Source organism: Molothrus ater, chromosome 2 (genome assembly GCF_012460135.2).
Source record: "Molothrus ater isolate BHLD 08-10-18 breed brown headed cowbird chromosome 2, BPBGC_Mater_1.1, whole genome shotgun sequence".
In the NCBI taxonomy this organism is placed as follows: domain Eukaryota; kingdom Metazoa; phylum Chordata; class Aves; order Passeriformes; family Icteridae; genus Molothrus; species Molothrus ater.
This window is the reverse complement of record NC_050479.2, coordinates 4,116,460-4,142,938: the sequence shown is the minus strand read 5'-3', so window position 1 is coordinate 4,142,938 and position 26,479 is coordinate 4,116,460. Positions and strand designations below refer to the sequence as shown.

Below are 26,479 nucleotides of genomic sequence, written 5' to 3'. Positions count from 1 at the left end.
TGAAGTGAAGGTTGGGCTGGAAGGAGAGGCAACACCTCAGTGCAGTTATAACTCTGTGCAGAAAACCATCCCTGTGCTGAGCTTGAGTTCCCAAAATCAATCTGTGGCAAATATAAAGCTTTTACCACTTTCCTACAGGATATTCCATGAGGCTGTGGATAAAGGTTCTCTAGGAGTCATCTCATCCACTCCTGCTCACAGAGAAGTGCAAAATAGCGACAATATACTCCTTAAAAAAGAATGTTTGGTTAAAAAAAAAATTTCTGAAAAAAAATGTGGAATGGTTAAAATATTTTTGGTAGAAAAGTTTTACTCTTTTCTAATTGTTTTTTTCCAAGCAACTGTCATTAAATCTCTTTACACACCAGCAGAACATTTTAAATACATAATGGATAGAGGCACAGAGAAGAGAGAGGAACATGTGAGCCTATTTCTGAAAAAGTTCCCTTAAATAAGGACAATATCTGAAAATTTAATGAATTCTGACTCGTCTTGGAGTTTTAACACCACAAATGCTATTCAGAAGTGTAATGAATCACCACACAAACACAGGAGCACGGGTCTGGTGGATTTACATGTGCTTGGGAGGAAGAGAAAGACACAGCTTTTCGATCAGCCTAATGGCTTGGAAGTAGCTTCAGGAGGAGTGCTGGTAATCACATTTGATGGTCTGAATTGATGGCTGATGGCTTGTAAAGGGCAAAGCACTGGAGTGATTTCAAGGAGCTTTTAATAATGCTTAGCAAATGATCAGGCTGCACAGTCAATCGCTTGGCAGATGCCAATATTCTTCCCCCCCTCCCAGAAAGTGCAAAGCTTCGGAAGAAAAAAAAAAAAACAAACTCAAAAGAAATCACAGAATTGTAGACTTAGTCATGATAATCCCTGTGTCCAGAAGAAAGAGGAACAAAAAGTCAGATTGAAGGAATAAACTTGATCTAGACAAGGAATAATTGTAATTTTTTATTTGAGATTTGAATGCTACTTATGGGTTCTTCCAGGATCCAATTCTGTTTATAATTGCATGCCTAAATCCTAATTCATGACTTATAATAAGGAAAACACAATCAAAGGTATGTTTCCCAGAGAAATTGAGAATTGACTCCAATTGTTGAGGAATTGACTCCAATTTCTGCCTTTTGTTTGTGGGTACAACATTTGCAAGACTTTTCATATTCTTGTCCTGTAGGGGTGGGTCATACAGCTGGTGGATGTCCATCAGCCCTGAAAAGGATCCACACCCTCTCTCTTCTCTCTCCTGAGATCTGGAAAGAGCTTTTTCTCTTTTTCTATTCAGTTGCAAAACTTCCTGGAGTAGCTGAAGAAACAGACCAAACTAGGTCAGTGGCTTCTCCAGAAGATCCAAGGTCAAGAGGAGTTAAAATATTAATGACTTCTGAATGTCTCTACTTCAGGATGACTTGTAATACTCCAAACAAGATTTTTAGAAGTCATTGTGCCCAACAGGATAACAATTAATTGTATGCATTTTGACTATTTCATAGCTTGCTTTGCTCTCACAATCTTAGTTTCAACTTTTTAAGTTCCCTGTTGCCAGGAGCAACAAAAGAGAGATTTGCAGGTACCTTAAGACCTGGTGGGAATGATTTTGGGAACAGTACTCAGGCTCCCAGCACAAAGGAGCTTTAGGGTTATATACAACAGGTAATGACATTTTCATTTCTGATATTCAGGATTTTCTCAGTGATCAGCAAACTGGAGCATTGTCTTTGAGTGAGGTCTGTTTTTTACCCACCTGTGAGCAGTTGTGCCCATTTTCTGTCTTTAAAATCAGCAGGACATGACTGAGCTCTCTGAGTCATTATTGTCTCAAATTTATTTAGAGGACAGACTGCTGGGACATCACATTAATTCTGTCCAGAACCTTATAGCATTTAAATCTTTTTTATGATCATCCATTTTGCATATTTTGAAACTTTGTTGTGATGATTCTGAGAGTGAAGGAGTGTTTTCTTCCAGAGGAAGGACCTCCTGTAGATTCCATGGCTCCACTGTAGATTTCAGGGAAATGATTGTGAGTATTTTTGTGGGTGTGAGACAAAACCAACCAATATTGTCCAGGAATCCATTATGAAACTTCAGAATAACCCATGCTCTTGGTGTTATTGGTTTGTATGGATAAATATGATATAATTTTACACAAGCTTTATGTCTCTACAGCGCCAAGAAAATTTGAATAACAAAGCTCTGTTTTGTTGCATCTGTATTTTCCTGAGGTTCACACTGATATTTTGGTGATGAGATTCATTTTTTCTGCTTCATCAGGTGTTCACATGCATTTCCAGCAATGCAGTGGCATCAGTCATTACTAACCAAAATCAGGACACCTGTACTAAGAACAGTGACCAGCAGAAATATTGTGGTGGCTATTTTTTCCAGTGACACTGTGACAAAAAATAACCACAGTATTTAAGGTGTAAATTAGGAAAAAACCCAGTGGTTTTCACTGTGTACAGGTCCTTTTTTTTTTTTCCCTGTGGGTTGACAAATCCTGAATTTTGCAAAGCATGATGTAAGGCAGGAACAGAGATTCTTATAATTCTCCTTGTAAATAGATTTCACAGTACAATCTTCATGTGAAGATCTTATTTTCAAGACACACCAAATGGTTTGATTTTCTATCTTCAGAGTGCATCACTGTTAACCTACTGCAAATAAATGCAAGAACTCTGCCAAATTAGACATTCCATTTTTCTGGAAGAAAGTGAGCTTCCTCAACCAAGTTCCCAAAAGGTTTTGTCCTTGTGATTCCTTGCACAGAACTGGGGAGAAAAAAAGAGAAAAATCTCACAAGAAAAAAGAAAATTGATCTTTTGCTTCACTCCCAGCTGTGATACTTTCAGAAACTCAGTTGAAATGGGGGCATAAAAGCAAAAAATAACTGCAGCTTCCATTAGAATTTAGGAAAAGAGTGACCTGGGTCATAAAGTTCAGTTCCATGAACATAAATATATACTCAGAAGAGTTCACAGAACATCTATTCTTAGTCTCCAAAAAAACCCCACAAAACTAGAAGAACTCCCTAAGCTTTTCCTCAACTAATCTTGAAACTTGTGCTGTTCAAAATCTAAATTCAGAAAAGAAATAAACCAAACCAACACCCAAGAAACTACAACCTGCAAGACAAGCTGCTCAAAATAATATGGCACAATGAAGTGGAAGGATGAAAAACTGATATCCTACAAATTCCATGGCAGGACAGCTCTCATAAATAAACTCCCAAGTGGCACAGAGAAAAGTAAAAGAGCCCCTAGACCTTGCCAGTCTGGTTGGTACCATAATTCTTTATTATTCCCAAATTAGGAGAGGGTTCATAATCCTGAGCATGCAAACAACAGATGCCAATTAAGCACTTTAGGTTTTTCTAAGCCTTTGCACTTTAGAATGTTGCTGTTTTCTGCCTGGCAGCAAGGGGAAGCTCAGAAGAAAATAGATACACCAAAGAAGAGCCTGGTGGACAAAAATTTCCTAAACTCTACAATTAATGATTGGATCTTAATCATCGTATCAACAAAATATGATAAATTCCAAGAAATCTCAACTTTTTTTTTTTTTTTTTTGCTTGAATTTAATGTCCAAAGCATCCCAAACTCCCAGACTGTGTCACAGTCATGGCAAATTCCATCCCAGGCTCCATCTTGGGACAAGCAGATTTCCCCATGCTCTGTTTGGAACATTCTCCATCTTCCAATCTGCTAATCTCCTCCAATTGTCTAGACTAAGTTTTATTAATGGATAACTCAAAGCCATTAAATCTCATTCCAGTAATGCTCTTTAAATTGAACAATTCTCCTTTCCCTCCCTGGCATATACACCCAAACATACACATTTTGTTATTCACTGTAATATTTTTATTGACACATTTATTGCTACATTTATTTTGGCAGAAGAAATAAAGCAATTTTTAAATCTCTCTCTAAAAAATAGGGTTTTTTTTAAATCTGTAAGCACTTATATACCTGATTTTTAGTTCTTGTTGGAGATGTCCTGTGTGAATAAAACCAGCTTGGATTACAGTTGATATCCTAGATGAGCTCTTATTCAGTGGTGCTACTGCTTCATGTTTTATCTTAGAATCCTATTAGGTTCTTTCATGGCTGTGTCTCACTGGTGGCTCAGAGATGTCCCACCTTCCATCAAAACATCCACAGTCCTCTCTTTCTCCATCCTTTCAAATTGGTGGAATTCTATCTCATTTTTATATAATGGTCTCTGTACAGTCAGATATGTGAGATAATTAGTAAGCTGAATTTCAGACTAATTTGAACCTCTGAGCTAGAAACAGTATTACAGAATGTTTTCCTTCTCAGATTTGTGACACCAGAACAAGGACCAAAAATAAAGGAATGATTTCATCGTTTCAAAATTAAAATTTCCCACATTCGGGGCCAATGCAAGGAATTAATATTCACAGAAAACATCAAGGATGCTTTAGAGAAAGAGAACTAAGCACAAAGCATTTTTTTTTTAAATTGTGGTTTTGAACATGTTCTTGAAAAAACATCTGTGGCCACTTCACCAAAAAAAAAGTGAAGTGGACCAGTCTGAAAAATGAGCAAAATATAGATTTATATTAACATGAAAATTACTTAAGTTGAAAAAAAAAAGAAGACAATTTATGCTTTTGTAATTCTGAAAGAATGAAATTGTAGGAAATGAAAAGTACCTCTGCTAATTTTCTAACATAGATTAGGTCCTAATCCAGACTGAAACCAGGAGTTTCAGAAATGAGGGGAAAGACTGATCTAGATCAAAAATTAACATACATTTATCTTCCTGATTCCTCTAAATCTCAAATTTTTTTGGAGGTTGGTTCATGGGATGCTGGATTGGGCTGACAGCATCTGTTGAAACAATTCTTGTTCAGTGAAAGTTTGTCACTGTGTGGAAATTCCCATAGGAAAGACCAATATCCTGCCTTTTTTGTTTGTTTGGGTTTTTTTTTTCCTCTAAAGAAGCTTTTAAATATTTTGTCCCTCCACATTTCTGCTTGGAATTTACTGGAGAGTTCCTGTATCCACTTTGTAATTTCTTTATGAACTGGGATATTTTTTGTTCATACCCTGTTGCTTGAATTTTCCATCTTCTGCCTATGCTCAATCAATTCTGTTTTCACTTTCTGACAGGATATGAAGATATGAACTGACCTGGTAATTTAAAGGTCTTCTTCCTAATCTTTCAGGCAGTTGTTATTTCTCTTTATCTGCTCCTTTTTCATAACTGAAGGTCTTTGTTTCCTTATCCCACCATTTTAAAACTGGGCTTTCATCTCTTGAATCATTTCTGCAGCTCTTCCTTGTACCTGCCAAATTGTCAATAGAATTTCAGTCAAGTGACATTTAATTTTTTCATATTTATTTATTTCATTTTATTTGTTTCTTTGGTGGAAAATGTTTCCATAACCAGAGCAGAGAAAGCTGCACCGTTATGGAATCCTCAGATCTGCTTTTCTGAACTAAAGCATGAACTGTTTGCCACCTCTCTCTTGCAGGGTTTAGTTCTTCCGCCAGCTTCTTGTGTGTGAATGATTTTTCCTGCAGTTAACTTTAATTCATTTATTATACATCTCATCCATAATTTACCATAAAGAGGGACCTTCTATTATTTATCACCCACATGATGGGGACATGCATGTGCACACATGCATAGATAGGATATTTTCCTACATAAAAATTAAGATTAATGTATAAATATTTAAAAGAGGTTATAGTCTAAGGAAATATTGCTCCTAAAAGTGTTGGAAAATACTTTTCCAGCAACCTTAATATGTACCACAGGGTACAATCTAGAAAGAAACAGGTGATGCCTCTCCACAGAGTATTAGTTGTTTGAAAGTAAAAATTAAGATAATTTAAAATGTTAGCATCTTATTAATGTTCTACTTCCACGTATCCTGATTTCTTCTTCAAAACTTAGTTTCTTTTAAGAGCCAGTGTTGACCTTAAACATAAGTCATATTTTATAGAGACAGGTTTCTTCTTATAATTAAGCACTGGAGACTCTTTCAGTTCTATAGACCATGAGCTGGGATTGGAACACAGTGCAATGATCAGGACTCCCTGAACAATCAGATTCTTTCATTTAAGTGCTGGCTGTTGCTCAGAAGATGAGTTATCAAACAAACTTTGAAATACTCACTCCTTGCTCAGTCAGTCTTTCCATACAGAGTAAAACTCCAGGAGAATTTTGTCTGAATAAGGGGAGAGAGAAGCTTGACTCTCACAGAAAATACTTTTTATTAATCACAGAGAGATTTTCAGTTTCCCAAGGTGCAGTTTACCATTGTAAGCACAGCTCACTGCAGCAAATAGTTCAAAACACAGAACCAGCATTTCACTACACATTTGCAGACCTTGAGCAGCTTGAAATGGTGGCCTTTCCTCCTCTCATTCAAAGAACTTTAGCAACCTGAAATTATTGGACACCCATTCCTTCTGTCACCCAATTGTGGTGAATGAGTTCAGCAAAGATTTATTGTGCCACCTATACTTGAGAGTTGCTGAGAAAGCAGCATCTGAGTTAAAGACAATGCTGAAGTCATGCATGTTAACATATTATGTCCCTCTTAAAAGTGATTTTATTTTTTGCTATTTTATGATTACTTAAAAAAATATTTCATGATTATTTTATAATTATTAATATCTATTCATTTAATAATGAATGCAGATTATGTTTGAGATGGTGTTTATCAAATGACTTGGCTCTGAATATTCATGTGTCTGCAGTTTCTATTTAAGTGGGAAATTGGTCTATGAAAAGTTAGCTAAAAATGTCTCAGAAATGAAGTGAAAAAGGTGTCGGGGTTTTGATTTATTTTTAGGGTTGGTTTGTTTTTGTGGGTTTTTTTTCCCAGGGGTTGGTGGCTGAGTTTTTGGGGTCTTTTAGGGCTTTTTTTTGTTTGGTTTGGGTCTTTTTGGATTTCGTTCACTTTGGGTGTTTGGGGTTTTTTTTGTGGTAGGAAGAAGTTAATAAGTGAATAGCTGTTACCTTTGCTGATGTCCCACATTCTCTTCCATCCTTTTTTCTTTTAATTATTTTTTTGATGGCTACATCTATGTAATAGAAATTAAAAGTACTTTTTATAGAGACTAGGCAGGCTTGGAGCACAGAGTCCTATTCACCCACGTGAGATCAGGGCTCTCCTTCCCCACCTTCCATCCCATGGAGGGCACATCCTGCAGGCTGAGGAAAAGACAACCAGGAAACAAGGAAGAATAGCAGAGTTTCATTTTTAATACCTCATTTTGAAAGATTAAGTGAAAGCAAGTCAATGTAACAGGGTGGTCACACAATCAAATCACATCCAAGCATTCACAATTAATTATTCAAGCCTTTCTTTGTGCCCTTGTCAATTTGAACAGAAGAGCTGTCAGCTGTTGAGTCTCTTCTGAAGACCAGCCTTAGATCGTTATTATTGAGCTGCCCCTGACCAGGCTCTGGGGCCACAGCTCCTGTCAGAAAGAAAAAGAAATGAAACACAGAATATTGACTTTTGGATCTTTGGGATATTGTTTATTTAATTATTTATTTCCCCCTCCACATCTTCCCTGGTCTTTGCTCTGCAATGTGCTCTGCTTTGTAGGATGTTCCCTTTGCTCCACAAAGAGTTAAAAAAAGTCCAGGAGGCTCAATTTACAGGGGCTGCATGTGTGTTCCACCTTTTTAATGGAAATGCTCCAGGGAGGGAGATAGTGTGTCCTGACCACGGACATGGTGTAGAATGCAAATCCTCAGGTCACTGATACAGACCCTTGGGGCTCTGCCTAAGAGGATTGGAGTGAAGAAAAAAATTGGCTTTCTCCCAGGAGATAAAGACTGTGAACTATGAAAGCAATAATGTTGACCCAAATAACAGTTGCTCAAGAGATTGAACCAATGCAGAATTTGCTTAGAATAAATGCCATACAGCTGTCAGATTTTGCCACGTTAATTTTCCTTTTTTTTAAGATTCATTTATGGCTGTTCACATCCCTAAGCCATTGACTGCATAAAAGAGTATACCCAGATTAAAGCTGAGTATCAGGAAAAGAGAAGTAGTTTTAGTTCAGAGCTTTTTCTTCATTACTTTTCCACTGCCTAGGTTTGAAAAATAGGGATAATTATTTTTAAAAGTTCTTATCTAAGTGACACCAGCATTTTTTGAATGCTCATGTAAAATGTCAAAACTATGCTGTGTTTTCTCAGGAGAAAGAAGTACATCGAAGCAGATTGGGTGAATATCCTTACTTCAGATTAATTTGTGCAAAAAGGAGTACTTACAGACCTTATGCATTGGAAGCACCACTTGCAGAGAGTCACATCTCTTTTTAGGGAGCTGAAAAGCATAAATAAGGAGAACAGACCTCTGGTACATAATTTAAAATCCCTTTGAGCCCATGGTCCCATGCTTAAACAAGAGACAAAGGTTTGCTTCACAGGTTTCATAGTGATCCTCTCCTTCAAGGTGTATTTTATGTCCTTGTGGTAATCATGGAATGGTTTGGTTTGGAAGGGATCTGAAAGATCATCTCAATCCACCACTGCCATGGGCAGGGACACCTCCCACCGTCCCAGGCTGCTCCAAGACCTGTCCAGCCTGGCCTTGGGCACTGCCAGGGATGGTGTAACCACAGCTGCTCTGGGCACCCTGTGCCAGTGCCTCCCCACCCTCACAGGGAACAATTTCTTCCTTATATCAAACCTAAATTTCCCCTCTTTCACTTTGAGCCCATTCCCCCTTATCCTGTCACTCCAGTTCCTGATGAATTGTTCCTCTCCAGGTTTCTTGTAGCCCCTTCAGACACTGGAAGCTTCTCCACACAACCTTCTCTTCTCCAGGCTGAACATCCCCAACTTTCCCATCCTCTCTCCATAGGGTCCCCTTATCAACCTCATGGTCTCCTCTGGACTTGCTCCAACAGTTCCACATCCTTCTGATGTTGGGACATCCAAACTGGGCACAGCATTCTGGGTGGGATCTCATGAGAGCAAAGAGGAGAATCCCCTCCCTGGACCTGCTTCCCACAGAGCTTTGGATGATCCTGGTGGTGATTCCATGCACAGTTTTGGATGATGTTCTCCATCTCCAGCTGTGCCAGAGGATGTGGATGTGTCTGATTCTTGCTGGGACTGCTACTCTGAAATTCTGGGTGGCTGGAGTGTGCTGGACACGTGGGGGCTTTTCTGTCAGGTCAATCCTGTTTAGGGAACCTCATGCTGCTTGCAGCTTCTGGGATTGCAAGAAATGCCAATGATATGGATCTTTCCCATGGAAATGTCATTAACGTGGTCAAAGCCATCTGTGCTAATGTCATGTGGTGCTGGCAAGGTCACTCTGTGACTCCACACATTCTTCGGTGACCTGTGGGGAGAAAGAGAGAAAAGAGAGAAAAAGAGAAAGAGAGAAAAGAGACAAAGAGAGAGAGAGAGAGAGAGAGAGAGAGAGAGGGAGAGAGAGAGAGAGAGAGAGGAAGGAAGGAAGGAAGGAAGGAAGGAAGGAAGGAAGGAAGGAAGGAAGGAAGGAAGGAAGGAAGGAAGGAAGGAAGGAAGGAAGGAAGGAAGGAAGGAAGGAAGGAAGGAAGGAAGGAAGGAAGGAAGGAAGGAAGGAAGGAAGGAAGGAAGGAAGGAAGGAAGGAAGGAAGGAAGGAAGGAAGGAAGGAAGGAAGGAAGGAAGGAAGGAAGGAAGGAAGGAAGGAAGGAAGGAGAGTTTGACTGCTGAGGGGAGTTCTTAGCATCCAGGCAGTGCAGGTCTGTGTCTGCTTGGCCATATTTATTTTGTTGGTTTTATAATCTAGTGCTATGCTTCCTGAAAAAATAAGTTTTAGAAGTGGAAAAAAATGCTTTGTGTGACTTTCAGCCTGAAGTTCCCATATGTAGAATATGAGTTTGCAGTGGGTTTTTTTGCCCTGAAACACCTCTGTTTCCTTAACATTCATCATTTAAAAGACAGAACAGAACACATTGTAGACTCTAGCTGCCTAACAAATGCTGAAAGGCAACCCTAAACCAAATCTAAATGTAAACAAAATAGATGCTTTAAATCATTTGTAGAGCTAATTGCATCTGTAAGTACAGGGAAAGCTCAGGAAAAGTGAAAAAATGTTCAACACGGCTTGCCTGAAACATTAATCTGGCCAAGGGCTGTATTTTAAAACTAATTTATTCTGAGGTCTTCATAGAAAATGAGCACTGGTACAAACAAAACACGTCCAGCCCACTGGTGAACACTCTGACAGTGGAAAGAGAACAACAATAATCATATTTAACTCATTCAGAGAGATTTACACAGTCAAACTGTGACCTTGTTGTGCACAATTGAATCCAGTCTGGCAGGTTTTCAGGCACAGGATGTGAAGCAAGGGGTAAGAAAGGATGGTTGGGTGCTCAAAATCCAGAACTGGGATTCCCAAATCTCTCACAAACTCAGAAGATAAAGTTAGGCAAATCAATTTGCTTCACTGTGCCTCAATTTCCCAATCAAATTGAAACTGGCAAATGATAAAAATTATCTTAGGAATGTATTTGGGTATATTTGCATAATCATCCTGATATTTGGACAGGCTTCCAAGATATGATTCTCTGAGCAGTTCAGAGAAGGAAATAAAAAACCTAAAAATATATTTATTTGAAAGGACTGATGCTTGTTGTGCTTATAATGATATTTTCTTTGTGCTTCCAGTCTAAGGAAAGTAATAGTACAGAATCACAGTAATCTTTATGAGATGGTAGGGAATTACACATCCTTCCTAGTTTTACCTCACATAGATCTTTGAAATGAAGTTGGATTGAAATATCCCATAATCATCAGTTGATGCTCAGCATAAATCACTCTGTGAATTTACTCCTTGCTGAAAAGTTATATTTACTGAACCCTTTTCATTGTTACAAAGTTAGTTTGACAAAGCTGTCAGCAAACAGAAAATAAATAGTGTGAAAACCACATCTATTCACACTGCTATAATATGACTCTTGTTCAAAGTGTTTCTGTTTATTTAGAGAAGTTGCAAGAACTATAAAACTTTGTAACCTATAAAAAATGAGGGCTGCTAAATCCCCATATGCTGATGGAATTCAGTCTGCAAACAGATTCTCAGGAATTGCTTGCAGTTATTTCCATTTTAATTCAGTGTGGGTTAGTTTTTTCCTCCAGCAATGTTGGTAATACATGTGACTTATGTGATACTTAAATGCTGTTTTTCTAATATTCCTTTATGGAATAATTTCATTGGATCAGGGGTGGCAAGAGTTCTGTTTATTTTAAGGTACAGAAAAGTCTTTGCATACTTCTCTTCCTATTGTCATTTTTTCTGTTTCAAACACTTCTTCATCAGTTGTTCTGAAGCAACACCAAGTACAAATGGTTTGGTATGTTTCCATAATCAGGGAAATGTGTCCTGGGTCATAAAATATGGGAATAGCTCATCGGGAGACTTTTTTTTTTTTAATGGTAGGTGTGTGAGTGGTAATGAGAAGTGAATAATTAAATACACAAAAAGCATAACATGGAGCTCAGTACCTGTGTGAAGGGTAAAAAAGAGACAGAAGTTGGATCCCATCACATAACATAGCTGGTTATGTTGGAAATCAAAATTAGTTTATATGAGAGAGAGAAAAGTAGAGGAAAAATTATTATAGTGAGAGGAAATTGTAAAAAAATATTAAATTTTTATAGAACTTCTGAAAAGCAACACCATAGACTGTTGTATTGGTCAAAAAGATAAAATGTACATCATTAGCAGCTTTTTTCTTTCATTTTAAAAATTATTCACTGAACATTGAATTCTTTTCCCAGTAGATTGGCCAAGAGTTTCCAGGAGAAATTATTTATTTTATCTCTATTTCCTAGTGGAGATGCTTCCTCCCACAGTGAATATTCTGGATATTTTTTAACCAAACATAGGCTTACTTTTTCAAACTGAGTGAGGAAGATATTAATTCCTTCCCATGTCATTGCCATAAAGCCAAATAATCCTGTTCCACTTTCCCTCTTTTGCACTCTCAAAATAAAAACACTACCCTAGAATGTACCATGTGAGGTTTTGTCTGTTACTGCACATGCTTTAAATAAAAACTCTGCCTGCTCAGGTGTCTTGGGAAGCTTTGAATAGATCTTTTCATGGGAGGGAGTGGGTGCTATGATAAATTTCTCATAAAACTGTTTCTTCAGGTTGAGATGCTCCATTAGCTTTGCAGTTACCTGCAGAATAAATGTGGTTAAACATGTGGGGCCAGAGAGCTGCAGCTGCTGTAATTACTGTGGGATAATATTGGCTGTCTGCACTCAGTAAAAATAATTCTGCTGCTGTTGGGATTCTGTGTCTGCAGGGCTGTGCCTTATTCTGATCTTATTGTCCATAGCAGTTTATATTCTGGAAACACAATCACTTCAAAGCTCCAAAACCATTAAGGTGCACATTTGATGGTGGGGACATAAAGCAGCTGCTGTTCAGCCCAGAGGAGATGGAGGTTTTCTCTTTAATTAATCAGCTTGTGTTTAAATTTACATGCAGATAGGAGGGGAGATGGGTTATGGTCCTTGATGATATAAAGAGCAGAGAAAAAGTTTATTTGTGCTAAGCCACTGGTCAGCTCCAGCTATTTATTTATGTGAGATGCACCAGTAAAAGCCTGAGGAAAAAGATTTTAATCCTCCAGACAGCTCCATATATCATGGGCAAAGTTGAATCCTCTTTACTCAGAGTCCCTAAAACTAGCTGGTGATTTAAAATTATCTGCTTGCTTGCCAGCTGAAATGAGGAAAGCAGCTTCTACAGCAATGTATGCAAGCACTCAAATAATCTAAAACTCAGGCATTAAAGATTACGGCAGTTTTATTCAATATGCTGGAGGATGACAGTTAACAACAGCTGTAGCTGCTCATGCCTAATAAATTCATCAAAGATTAAGAGGGGGAACAATTAAATAAAAAACATTGTGTGATCAGTCGGGTCTATACTATTAAATCTATGCTATTAAATCACATAAGAGTAGCCATCAACAAAACCCAGACTGTGTACACAAAAGCACAGCTCCTGCATCTATTTATGCCTTATTTGAAAAAAAAAAAAACAAAACCAAAAAAAACCAACACAAAATCAAAACAAACAAACAGGCTTATTCCTCCTTTATAAAACTTGAAGATTGCTTGAGCATCATAAGTAGAATTGGTGTGGACAGTTGGGATGAAATACATTTTTGCAGTCTCAGAAACACAGGTAGGGCAACAAAATATGTTTTGATTTGGGTAATTTACAGTCTCTTTTTCAAAAGGGCCAAACTAATTCAGAAATCACAGCACTGCACGTGTAAGAGAATAATGTCTTTCCTTATACTGAGATTACAGAAGCACAAAGAAACTCAGGGTACTGTTGGATTTAGAGCAGCAAAAACCAGGAATGCAGCTGCCTCCAGCATTCAGGACCTGCCTGATTTTGGAACACTGGGCTCAATGAGAAACCAACAGAGAACCACAACTCTTGCTCCTATTTAAAGCTGCAATTGACTCAGCAGATAATCTCTCTCAGCACAATTTATGAATCCAAAACTGCAACTTTATTTTGTTCAGTCCCCTGTTCCACCTTTCCTTTTCCTTTCCTTTCCTTTCCTTTCCTTTCCTTTCCTTTCCTTTCCTTTCCTTTCCTTTCCTTTCCTTTCCTTTCCTTTCCTTTCCTTTCCTTTCCTTTCCTTTCCTTTCCTTTCCTTTCCTTTCCTTTCCTTTCCTTTCCTTTCCTTTCCTTTCCTTTCCTTTCCTTTCCTTTCCTTTCCTTTCCTTTCCTTCCTTCTGCCACTTCCTTCCTTTTCTTCCTTTCCAATTGTATTCATCCTGTGGGTCTATAGGCAAGAAACAGGCAGGTTTTTTTTCTCAGGTAGTAATAATTCATGTAAAATATAAAGGGAAATCTGGAGAACTACAGCTATAGCAATATCCCCATTTATGAAACCGAGACATTTTGGAATGGAGCAAATACCACAGCATCTGAATTTGTCTAGATCTATTTTAATTGAAAATATGCAGAAGGACATTGCTGATCCATGATATTCCTTACAGATAGTGATGCCAAAATTACAGCTTTTTTTTTTTTTTTTACTCTTTTCCTCTCTAATCTTTGAAGAATCAAGTGGAAAATATTCCATTACTCTAAAATGGTGGCATTTTAGAGCCATGGAGATGTGGCTGTGCTGGGCCTCCCACACTTTGGAATTCCACTGACTGAGAGGCAGAGTGACTGATAAGGAACAGATTTATTTACAATAAACCCTGATTCACCCTGACCTGTCACCAAAGCAGGTGCTTCTATCCCTAACTGAGGTAGAGAAAGTGAGGGAGGGTAAAGAATTATGATATTAGAAAGAATGTCTTAGTTTTGAGCTGTCAGTTCTGCACGAATTTTGCCAAGCTGTGAATCCACCTCTGTTGGAGCTGGAACCACACCAGGTCATAGGACTGGAAATATTTATGAATGTCCTCAGCTCCATGCAGAGAGCTCTGCACAAAGATAATCTCAGTTATTCTTTATTGAAGTCTCAACAGATTATGTGTCTAAATAAAATAGAAATCATCTCATGCAAGGCTGCTGGCTTGTTTTATGAATCTCAAAATTAATTCTGGGGGGAGGAAAAAGCCCTTAACAAAAAACAAAACAGAAGGGAAAAGGGAAACCAACTGCTTTGGAACTGAAGAAAACTTCAGACCTGCAAGCTTGGCTTTATGATAAGACACATTTCTGTGAGCTCTGAGGAGCCTGGAATTATAGACTAAATATCACAGCAGCCTCCCTCACCTTGGATAACACTTCCTATGGATTTTATGGCTTTTTCTTTCTTTGTGTCAGGAAAAATGGGAATACCAAACATTTTAATTCCTCATAAGGAACATCATATATGGTGGCACTTCATAAGCTTTGCCACTGATTTTTTCTGCCAGGAAATGAGTCATGAGGGCCTCTCAAGGTATCCCATGAAGGCTGAGTACATTGAGTGGGTGATACTTGGAGAAGTGAAATCCTGACCTTTCCCTCCACATCTCCTTTCCTCATCTAATCTTTGGGCTGGGTATCAAAATCCTTCCCAGGAATACGACTGAAGGGCAGAGTTTAAGCAGGTTCTAGCACACTTCCCATGCCCTGAGCAGCAGCCTGGTTTGTTTGAGGATGTTGTAGCAATGCCATAAATCTGAGTTACAGATTTCTGTCCCCTTTGGCTCCTGTGGGGAGCTCTCTCCCCTTCCATGCACAGGTCGCACTGGAAACTTGCTTAGCAGAAGCAATTCTATCCAGGGGAGGTGACAAGTACCACTGGCAAGAGTCTTTTTGTTCTGTATTACCATTTGGCACAGGATTAGAACAGCCATCTGTTCTCTTAATTTCGATCAACCCAATTTAGGCTGCAATAACACAACGCCGTTAGATGTGTTTCCAACAAAGGAAAAATCAAATATGGTTTTTTAAATCATCTTGGGGGTAACATTGCCCCTGTTTAAAGACTACCAGCATGCTGGGGGGAAAGGGCATGATAAGAAAATAATTAACATTGTGATTTTAAAATATTCTCATTTTCATACAAGAATACGATGCGCTAATTCGACAGGAAAGTGTTCCCATTTTCTTATGAATTATACATGAGAACAATCTCACATAGGAAACCTAAACAGAATTTTATTTTAATCTCTAATATTATGCAGTCTAATGGAAAACATTAAAACCTTACATAAGAGCAATTTCATAATTGTTAATGTGATCTCTTCTCACATAGAGAGACAAGCACATGATTTGCTAACACTGCTCAACTTTAAGGAAGTCAGCAGGTTATTTAGGGCACTGGTCAGCAGACAGTAAAATCAGGGGTGTGTTTCAAAAGATTTGTGGGTTTTGGGGCCCTTGGTCAAGTCTAGGTATGACCCAATTTCCTCCACCTCTTCCTTGTTTGTGCTCTTTAGGACAGTGAGATCCATCTCTTTGGGGTCCCTTTATCTCCAAACCAAGTGGTTTGCTAATATCTCAGATGAAGACATGGATTTAGAGTTTCTATCAGAGAATGAAATGAATGAAATTTTGTTAAGAGAAGCAGTTGGCAAAATATGCCAGCTGTTAAAATATTGGTGTAATGGCAAAAGATGGCACAGCTTGGTTGTGTTAAAGAGGTTTGATTTGAACACTGAGGTTTTCGTACCAATAATTCCAGTTTTAGGACAGTCAGGTGAGAGGTCACATCTACAAAAGGAGGGAAATCCCTAAATCCATGACTCTGAAAAGGAGATCACAGTTTTCCATGATGGGTTCAATTATTGGATGGGTACATGGAAAAAAACATTGTACAAAGGAAAATGGTGAAATTTTGCATTCACTATGACCAGGACCAGAAATTTCAGAACTAAATTTATGTGCATGATGCAAGCTTGAAAAGGAACTTCAAAAAGTTCTTAAGGTGTTGAGTGAAAAACTACAGCAATATTTCAAGATATGAATAATTCACAGTAAATGATTTAGGAAGTTCAATCTGTATAACTAATTAAGGAGAAAGATGGTATAAGAGGTAATTTCCTCGTGTTCTGTAAGGACTTAAATGGCCAGAAGATTTCTGACTGTGGAGGAAATCTTTAATGAAGGCACAGTAAGATCCAATAGCAGGGGCAAAGGCAGGTGGACCCAAGCAATACACTAATTTTCAAAAGTAAGAATAATTGGAAGAATTTACCCAGGGCTATCACATACTCTCCACTTACAAGAAATATTTAATCATGACTAATGTCTTTTTAAAAAGCTATAGTGTAACTTCCAGATATGGACTTGGGCAGGGGTTAATGGCAAAAGGATGGAAGGTGAAAATAAATTACTCTGATAGTTTTTCTAGTCCTTGGATCTATATATTTTCAGTCTCACCATGAGGCAATGTTATGTAGGAAAGACTGAGGAAAGACTTATGGGTTCTATTTCCTGGTTTTCCAGTGACTTGTATGAATTGTATGGATCCATGTGTCTCAGAGAGCTTCTCTGTAAAGAATTTAAATTTTCATAAAATCATGGAATGCTTTGGATTGGAAGGGACCTTAAGGGACATATAATTCAAACCCCCTCCCATGGGCAGGGACACCTTCCACTAGGCCAGGTTGCTCAGAGCCCCATCGAGCCTGGCCTTGGGTTTAAATTCTATTTTTAAAGTTTAAATACTGTTTTAAATGATCATATATTACTATGATTGCCCACACTACCAAGGCAAGAGATAGTGAGGGTTCCTGGAAGCCTTTGAAGTCTTTGAATGAGACACATATTCCAGATATTGCACCAGGTTTTCAAAGGCATCAAGCATTGAAAGCCAAAAGAGATTTCAACATCTCTGTAAATCAGATGCTGAAATTATTATAATCACGTATTCAAGGAATTAATACAAATACTGCTGAGGAGGAATAATAAATGGGAATTATGAGCTATATTTTGACAGTGGTTTTTTTTTTAATTGTTGTGAAGGAGGCTTCTCTGTCTTCCTCTCTTGAAGCCTGCTAGCAGCCAAACAAACAAAAAGCTTCAGTTGATCTGAAAGGATTTTTCACTTTAGAAAAATCTTTATTTGGCATGTTAAGCAGGTGAGTCAAAAAAATTAGACTTCATTAGAGCAAAACAGGGGTGATTAAATTAAATGTGCCTGGAGAAGAAAGCCCTGCCCTGGATCAACAGGACAGTGGGAGCTTGTCTGTCCCATCCTGGTGCTTTTCTAAACACTTTTTGAAGTACAGAAGGCAGAGCACTCAACACTTCAGCTTTGTCACTGCTGACAGCCTGTCGGGTTTAATGAAAATGCTCTCAGTTTAGAAGATGACAGAAATTACATGCATTTCCCCTTTTATTTCTCTGTCATCTTTTTCTGTCTCGCATTTCTGCAGGAGAAGGAGGGGTTGGTTATTAAAAGCATTACATAAGTATGCAAAATATGTTAAGAAGAAAAGAGGAAAAGGAAAATCTTTAGCCCTGCAATTATACACAATGTCTGTTGGTGGGAAATGTGGGATAACATCTGATGTGTGGCAATAACTATTTACTTTTAGCTATCTTTGAAGAGGGTGAGGGAAAAATCTCTAGATAATGCTTTAAGTGAAGGTTTTATTGTACAATTGCCTGAGTAATTTCCAACAGGAAGATGATCTAAGCAGTGTTAGATAGCTTGAGTGTGTTCATAACTTCTCCAGAAAATACAGCAAGATAACACTGAACAATTTCTTGGCTCTGCAAAGCTTTTACATTCCTCTTTTATTAAGTGGGGGCTTTTAATAAGTGTGTCTGCTCTCACAGAGCCAAAAGTGGAACTGCATCTGAGGAAACTCAGAACTGCCAGGGCTGAGCAGGGAAGGCTTCACCTGCAAGTATCACTCAGTACTACAAGATCTGGAAATAACCCACAAATCCTTTAAATTCATCACCCAGCCACTCCACATCCCCATCCACAATCCACACCCCAGCTGTGATTCCAGAACAGGGTTTAAAGGGAAGCTCTGAAATTGATCTTCTCAATTTCTGTGGCAGCTTTTTTCATGCTTATCCTGAGAAGAGAGACAAACTTGATTACTAACAATGCCCTGTGGAAGCCATCTCTCAAAACTGTGCAGAGCATCTGAAAATAGTGACAGCTGTGGAAGAGCACAGAGGAAGGGATTTACTTTTAAACTTTGGCCCCATTTGTGTGATCTTAAACTTGTGCATTCTAGTAGCATCCGAAGGTGTGAAATGGAATAATGGAGAAATGGAATTATGAAGAGAAATGGAATTATATGTATTTAGCAAAGGTGAAGATGGATCCCAGGAAGAGAAAGCTACAGGAAGCTTTCACATGCACGAGGGGCACATTTCTGCCTCTCAGCTGCTTAGGCTCCACTCACTTGACACAAATGCATGGCAAGGTGCAGATTTACGGGAGGGACCAAAACAATCCCAACCACCCCATTAACACCTTTTTATCTGCTCCTGGTGTGCCTGTGGTGTGCTTGCAGCCTCTCCACTGCCATCCACCCTGGCACAGTTTGGTACCAGAGTCACATCCCAGCTGGAAAAGCCTGATGTGAGCCTTGCCTGAGCTGCAGAGGATGTGTGTGCACAGAACAGGCAGGGCTGGGGGATTGCTGAGGGCACAGGGCTGGAGCCCTGCCCTGCCTGGATGCAGAGCTGGTGGATGCTCACACAGCTGGGAACAAAAGCAAGGCAGGGCTGTCTTTGCTGCATCTCCCAGGCAAGGCCTTTCAATGTGATTCCCATCTCCTGAAGCTGTCATTTTGTGCTGCCCACGGAGCATAAGGGAGACAACTGTGCCTCAATTACCTGTATTTCTTATAACATATTCCCTGGAAAAGGTGGATTTGCTTTATGAATATTTCAGGAGTGCAGAAACTGCTTGTGAACCGAAGTCTGACATCTCGTGGTTTTCAAATCAAAATTCTAAATATCCTTCAAACCTAAATTTAGGGGTAAAGGCAAACCTTGTTACAGGGTACAGATGTTGAGTAGCACTATTTGATAAGAAGTTAGGGTGGCCAAAATGGTTTTGAGCAATGTATAGACTCAGACAGTGATCTGAGTAATTGGGAATGTGAAAGGAAAAGGAAGAAACCCTCAACACAGGGCAGAACATTATATCAAGTAGTTACAGCATCTCATTGGTTGAATTTATTGCTACTACATGACTGTATCATTTCATCTAAACTTTACAACTAGAATATTAAAATGTAAGATGTAAGACAGCTTTGCTTTTTTTCATGTAAGCTTTTCAATGCCACGTTTCAGACATCTGGCTGTGAAACTGAAATATTACCCATTCAGGTGATTTTACTACTGCACTCCACAATATCTTTGTTCCTAAGTATTCTCTCTACAAGCAATTGAAGTTTTCAGAGGCATATGAAGTCAGTATGGCTCCTGTATAAGAAAGAAGCTCTCTAGCCTGTAAATCTGTAAATCCACCTGGAGTACATTGTTGTTCATGGCTGAGGAGAGAGCACTTCCCATCCAGTTCTCCCTCCTCCTTTGCATTTTCCCTTGCTCAGCTCTTCTTCATCAGCAAAAGAGCTCAACACCTTTTATGCCTCAGTTATGGTGATTTATGTTCACAGAATCCAGGATCCCTGGGTCCTGCAAAGCCCTGCCAGCCCATGCAGTGCCAGCTGTGCCCCATGGGCACCTTGTCCCCAGCCCAGAGCACTCAGTGCCACCTGCAGGGGACACCTGCAGGGCTGGGCACTGCAAAGCTCCCTGGGCAGCCCCTGCCAAGGCCTGAGCTCCCTTTCCATGGGCAAATTGCTGCTGCTGTCCAAGCTGAGCCTGCCCTGGCCCAGCCTGAGGCCGTTCCCTCTGCTCCTGTCCCTGTTCCCTGGGAGCAGAGCCTGACTACATCTGGCTGCCCCCTCCTGTCAGGGAGATTTAGAGAGAAATAACATCACCCCTGAGCCTCCTTCTCTCCACACTAAACAACCCCACATCTTATTTAACCCTGGTGTTGTTATTTAATAATTCTGGATACTTCCAAGGATGGGAGAGATGGTGTTGTTTTATTCAATGTTTTCTGCTTTGAGGTCAGATCAGTGACATTAAATGTTTTTTTTTTTCCAATTTCTTTTATATTATGGTTTAAAGGATATCACCCTTTGTAATGAAACCATTTTCTTTCTGTCTTCTCTCTGTTGGATTGCTTTCCCACTGATGCATCTGTGAGCAAGCATCCTGACTACACTTAATTATTAAAAAGTCATTGTTCAAACAGAGCTCTGAAGAAAAGGAATTCTTTCTTAGTGCATATTACTGGATATTAGTTCATAATAGGCTTCAGCCTTGTGTATTTCTCCCCTAATTCTGCAGCCTGATGTATTTTATAATACCTAGGTACAGGTACATTTATTACAAGAGCTACCAGCTACAGAGAAATTTAGCAGACATGAAAAGGAAAAGATATTCACATTTACCTCAGTGTAAAAGTTTTGGAAAAGCACACACAGCTTAGACTACAGTATTTTTTAGGTGGAAATATTAACCAGGTGAGGCTTAAGTTTTCAATGCATTCTAAACAAGTTATTTCAGTTTACTGCATTATGGAAAGTGCATTAGAGCAAACGTACCATGCTGATTTTAGGGGGGGTTGTGTCCTTGCTTTTAAAGTGGGCATGAAACAGAACAGAGACAGTTCTGTGGATGCCAAGTGATCAAAACTGCTCATGTGACCATATCAACCGTGGTATTTTCCACATAGTCTAGAGCTAATAATAAAAAAAAAAAAAAGTCATATTTGAAGAAAATTTAACCTGTAATACTTTTATTTTGAGAGAACCGTGGTAGAAACCCTGACCTTGAACATGTCAGACTTGTTTGGTTTTGGAGATTGTGGCTTTGCTGGGCAGGGTGGGGTGGGAGTGCTCCTCACCCTGGGGCTGTTTAACTTGCAGGCACTGCAGGTGGGAGCAGCTTCCCTGCCTCTCTAACCCCTCCAGCTCTGCTGCTGAATTGCATTAGATCATCCTATAACACTGGGCTGAACTGGGTTAATGCAGTGGTTCTTTACCCCTTATTTTACTTCAGATGCTCCTTCTATGTTTGTTCATAGTCAAATAGACCATGGCACATTTCTTTCCTTCATTCCTCACATTTTTTCTTTAAGATCCCTCCATTTCTGCACATAAAGTGCAAATAAAATACACATTAATTCATTCCTTTTGTGCACTTACAGTGAGAACTTGGTGAGCTTGGAATTAGCAGCTTCAAACCTGGCAACAAAAATTCCTCAGGCCCTGTGCCCTCCATCCTTCAGTGCGAGAGTAACAACCTGCAGATATTTTAAACCCTGCAAACTCTTGTGTCTTTCAGGACCTAGATTTCTCATCACATCCACGGGAGCCTTGTATATTTTAGATGTACAAAACGAAGATGGACTGTACAACTACCGCTGCATCACCAGGCACAGATACACCGGAGAAACGCGACAGAGCAACAGCGCCAGACTTTTTGTATCAGGTGCTCCTTTTCTGCATCTTCCTAAATGAAATGAAATTCAATGCTGCCTGTGTCTCTCTCTAGTGTGCCCAGCTGGCAAGGCATGTTCTTGTGTGGTTTCTGTCAAATGGAAGTGGGGAGCTGCTGTAAAGTGAGATGGGCCATTTAAAAACCCTTAATTTTTTTAAAATATGTTTTTCACATCTTAGTGGCTATTTCCTGAAGGTCCCTAGGGTGTACCTGCATTCAGCATGGTGATTTTTAGAAGGTTTGGAGTACTTTATACAGGGACTGTGGATGGGATTTATCCCTTACATGAAATAAGACAATGCAGGGACACAGTTTTTTTAAGGTAAAAAAAAGAGAATTTTTAATTTCTGACTCCAACGTTTATAGATTTCTAAAAGTGACAGTGGATTGGAGGGTGACAGTGCCACCTCTCCAATGACACTGGACAAACTACCAGTCTATCAAATTTTTCTTTATCTATAAAGGAATGTAAAACAATAAGTTACTTATATAAAGTGTGTGAGAAAGTTCGTTACAAGAATGTAAACATCAGAAAGTTTAAAAAAACTTTAAAAAACAAAGTAACAATTGCTCCAGAACTAGATTTGTGCAGGGGAACTTAATCACCTTAACCTCAGTGTTTAGCCAAAGAAGAGGAACACTTTTGGGGGTAATGTACCTGTCCTGCTTTGGGGTGATCTGGGGCGCCCCATGGTACCTGTTCCTCTCTGTTGACCTCAGCAGGAGTTCAGGACATTGCACTCAGCTGTAAATATTTCCACCTCAGGATTCTCATGTTATCTGAGGTGTATGTCAGCCTTCCTTTTCATTCTTCCTATTCCTACCTGTACTAAAGTAAGCAAATATTAAAGTAGCTATGATCCTATAAGTTTAAACAAAGAAAAAGAAAAAAAGTAATAAAGATCCTATACCTCCCCCTAAAAAAAATTATTTCAGACATAAATAATGAAAACCTTTACCTTTAAACAACTCATCTTTGAAACAATACCTTATAAGTTAACATAACCCATAAATACAGCTATAGGAAAAGCTTGTAAAAAGTAAGAGAGATTTCACAATTTCAAATTTCCCCAGGTGATGCTATTCATAAAAATTTAAAACCACATAAAACTATTTACTTATAAAAAAGTCTCTATAGCATTAATAAAAAAACTTCTCTCCCTAAGTAAACTAAAAAAAAGACTATTCTAAAAGTAGTAAACTGTCTAAAATCTTAAATTTTATTTCTTTACATTATCATTAAGAAAGAAAAAGTTATAAGAAGAGATGTATCCTAAAAGTTTTATTCTAATTCTTATTACTCTTCCTTTTAATTAACATTAATAAATTCTTCTTTATAACCTTTTAAAATTTTAAACCTACTTCACCTTTCTCCTAATCCTACATCACAAAAAAAATTTCATAAATATATTCTAATAAATACACTAGTAATTATCCAAAAAAATCTTAAATTGATGAACCAAAGCCACTACACCTGGGGAAAGCAGCACATCCCCTGCTCCCAGGAGGGATCTCCAGCTAGAAGGAAAACATGAGCAGAACTGTGCCAGCGCACCCAGGGGTGCTGCAGACAGACAGGAGGACTGGGAGGCAGCTCTGGGCTGAGTCCCAGGGCAATTTGTGCACCAGGTGGGAAAACAAGAAGGTGGATGGGCTATTTTAACTTTTCCTTGTAGTTTTAAATGAACTCCTGCTTGCTGTGTGTGATGGACAGCTGGGCTCCTCACAGTCACCACACACTCAGGGCTCTCTCATTCCTGCTCCAACACAGATTTTTCCCCATTTTTTCCTCAGTGAGAGGCAGTGCCAGTTGTGGGAGAGGTGAAGGAGGAGCTGATCCCAAGCCTGGGTCTGGAACTTGCTCTCAAACATTTCTGTGTAGGGTTAGCACTTCTCCACCTCCCCTTCCTGTCCCTCCTTTGCTGCTTGTTTGCTCCCTTTGCTTGTAGGTGAGCAAATCCAGAGTGCTTTTCCTACATCCACAGAGCTCACTGAGGCTGTATCCCAGACTTTCTCTTTCTCCCCATATCCTCACCCTACATAAATCATCCCCACCATCCCACTGAAAGCCCCACATGGCTTTTTCTCCTTTTCCCTGTTCCCAAGTTTCCTTAAAGGTCAGTCAGGATTTGGTGACTTTCCCAATCTGACAGTCAGTGGGGTCATTCCCCTTTTGACCCTTTCCTCTCCTTTTCTGTCAGAATAAAAATCCAGTGGTCAGGTCTCAGCTCTCCACCCCTCAGTTGGAGAGCCCTAAGGGAGACAGAGGTGAACACAAGGTTTTTCATTATTAACCTGCCTCTTGCCCTCCTCCAGAATGGACATTGTTGAAGTATTTTGGAGCCCTCTGAACACACAGGCCAGTACAAATATAATAATGATTTAAAAAAAGAATAGTGGGATTGTTCAGGTTAGAATCACTTACCAGTCAGTTCCAGGAGTTCCTCCCTTTGATAGGTGTCCCCTGTGGGTAGAACTCTTGCCCCTGCTTTCCCCAACCAGATGAAGAAGTTCTCCTGCACAATAATCTGCCTGCTGTGGTCTTTTGAGAACAGGCAGGATTCCACCCTTCCAGCTGGCTCCATAATATGGTCTGCTTCCGTGTGAAATCATGTTAAGGCTGAGCCAGTGGGAACATAAATAAAATCAGGCTTGTATCTTGGTTACCACAGGAAAAAATTCTGGTTATCTCACTGAACAAAAGTGGGGAAATGAAAGGTCTTGTTTGAAATTTAGGACAAACAAACACCTTAAAGGATGTTCTCTGTCTGGAGTTGCCTCTTCTATTCTCCTCCACAGACCAAACTGAAATAGCAAATTTTACCTGTGTGCAATAACTGGCTTTTTTAATTCAACAGGGTAAATTATCTTGATAAGGTCTAGAGTGGGCTCTGATTTCCAGTCCTGTTAATCTACGGAGCAAGTGCAGCAATCAGGGGCAGAGTTTGTCTCTTAATATTTCTCTAACAGGTTTTCCTTTTTCTTTGCTGGAATTTGTATTTTTAAAGAGTGATTTCTTTAAGAACTGGGACCAGAGAATCCATGAACATAGTTCTGAAAAGTCTCCTTGCATAAGACCTACCTTTTTGCCTGTCTTTTCCATCCATATTTGTTCTTCACTTGTTTAGGGATGAAATAGTTTGTGGTGGATGCTTCTCATGTTTCCTGGCCACATTTAACACAAGTTAAGCTTCATTCTTGGTTTGAAACAGTGTGACTGCTAACGTGCATATAATAGCAAATAAAATTAAAAAATCAGCAAAAATGGTAAATATGCCTATATTAATGAAAAAAATAAAGTTCCAAATTTCATCTTGAGTAAGAACATCTTCAAATCACATGGCCTTTCTAAATAAAATTAAACCCAAAGCCATTAACATGCAACAGAATATACCTCTAAGACTCATTATAGTGTCCTTTTCCAACAAAAATTTTGTCCTGCAATGAATCCCATCTCCCAAAATCATTACTGCTTTTTGATCTCCACACTCTGAAAAATCCTTATGATTTTTAAAGCACAAAAATTTTCCTCTTCTGTCCTTCAAAGAAGTTCCAAAGTAGAATATTTTAAAACAGTATTTTTGCCTCAGATTTTCCTTGCTGGAAGTCATTTGCAGCTGACTGTCAAAGCATAGTAAAATAATAATTCAAAAGAGGCTAAACACATATTGGAAATGGGTTATGTTACTTTGGTATTTTTTGCCTCATTGCAGGTGATTGCAAATTGTGGTTTGTTTGGCTTTTTGTTTTTTTGGTTTTTTTTTTTATTTTTTCCCCTAAACTGAAATATATGAACTGTAGGAGTTGTAAATAGAAGTCTGTTCCAGGGACAACCCAAAGAAATGTTTTTACTGTCCATTTAAATGTATAATATATATTAATATAATATATATTTTCTTCCACAGAGTGGAACAAAACAGGTCCCTGGAATCATATCTTGTGTATCCCTGAATATATTTGTAAAACCTCCTCTATAACAGCAGGGTTAAATTTTCTCCATTATGCAGGCAAATCTCAGTTTAGCTGTCCTGCAGCAGGGACTCCAGGCTGTGCTGCTGCTGACAAGGCTCAAGTTGAGAAGGAATAAAGGGAAAAGGGAAATGACCCTGGGATAGGGAATTCAGGATCTGCTCTGCTGCTTGAGTAGGCATGCACAGACAATACCTCTAAAAAACAATTATGATTTTTTATTATTTAAATATTTAATTATTACTTCCAACTGAAGAAATTGATTTCCTGTAGATGTAACCTTCCTAAGAGCCAGAAGCTGTAATTTCTTGCCTGCTTGTGGTTTCACTCTCAGTTAATTCCCCACAAAAGAATCTGTGCCTGGTAACAGGGATGCCTGGTGACCCAAAGGGTGAGAGAGGAGCTGGCTGATCAATTAGTCAAATTGACATTGGCCTTCCCAACAGCATCCTGGCAGATTGTGCTTTCACTGAGCCAGACATAAACAGCATGGCAAGCTCAAAAATTGGTCCCATCTTGGTGCC

General features: G+C 39.0%; 1 protein-coding gene and 1 long non-coding RNA gene across 6 annotated transcripts in view; one reads left to right on the top strand and one right to left on the bottom strand.

Moving 5' to 3' along the window:
- The window catches only part of DSCAM (DS cell adhesion molecule), a 471,096-nt gene that overhangs the window by 245,512 nt on the left and 199,105 nt on the right, over positions 1-26,479 (top strand). For all 3 annotated transcript variants that reach the window (XM_036381451.2, XM_036381468.2, XM_054518617.1), the window contains exon 4: positions 21,831-21,977. In XM_036381451.2, coding sequence (XP_036237344.1) covers positions 21,831-21,977 — 147 coding nt within the window. The remainder of the gene's footprint in view (positions 1-21,830; positions 21,978-26,479) is intronic.
- LOC118685812 (uncharacterized) lies at positions 1,113-24,563 on the bottom strand. Of its 3 annotated transcripts, XR_008509173.1 has the most exons (5): positions 24,412-24,563; positions 8,285-9,361; positions 7,260-7,472; positions 5,169-5,323; positions 1,113-2,783 (listed from the first exon to the last, which is right to left on the bottom strand). It is a non-coding gene; the product is annotated as an uncharacterized LOC118685812 (long non-coding RNA). The 3 variants fall into 3 exon arrangements; XR_004980043.1 differs by having other exon boundaries at positions 7,260-9,361; XR_004980044.1 differs by lacking the exon at positions 1,113-2,783 and adding an exon at positions 3,658-4,233 and having other exon boundaries at positions 7,260-9,361.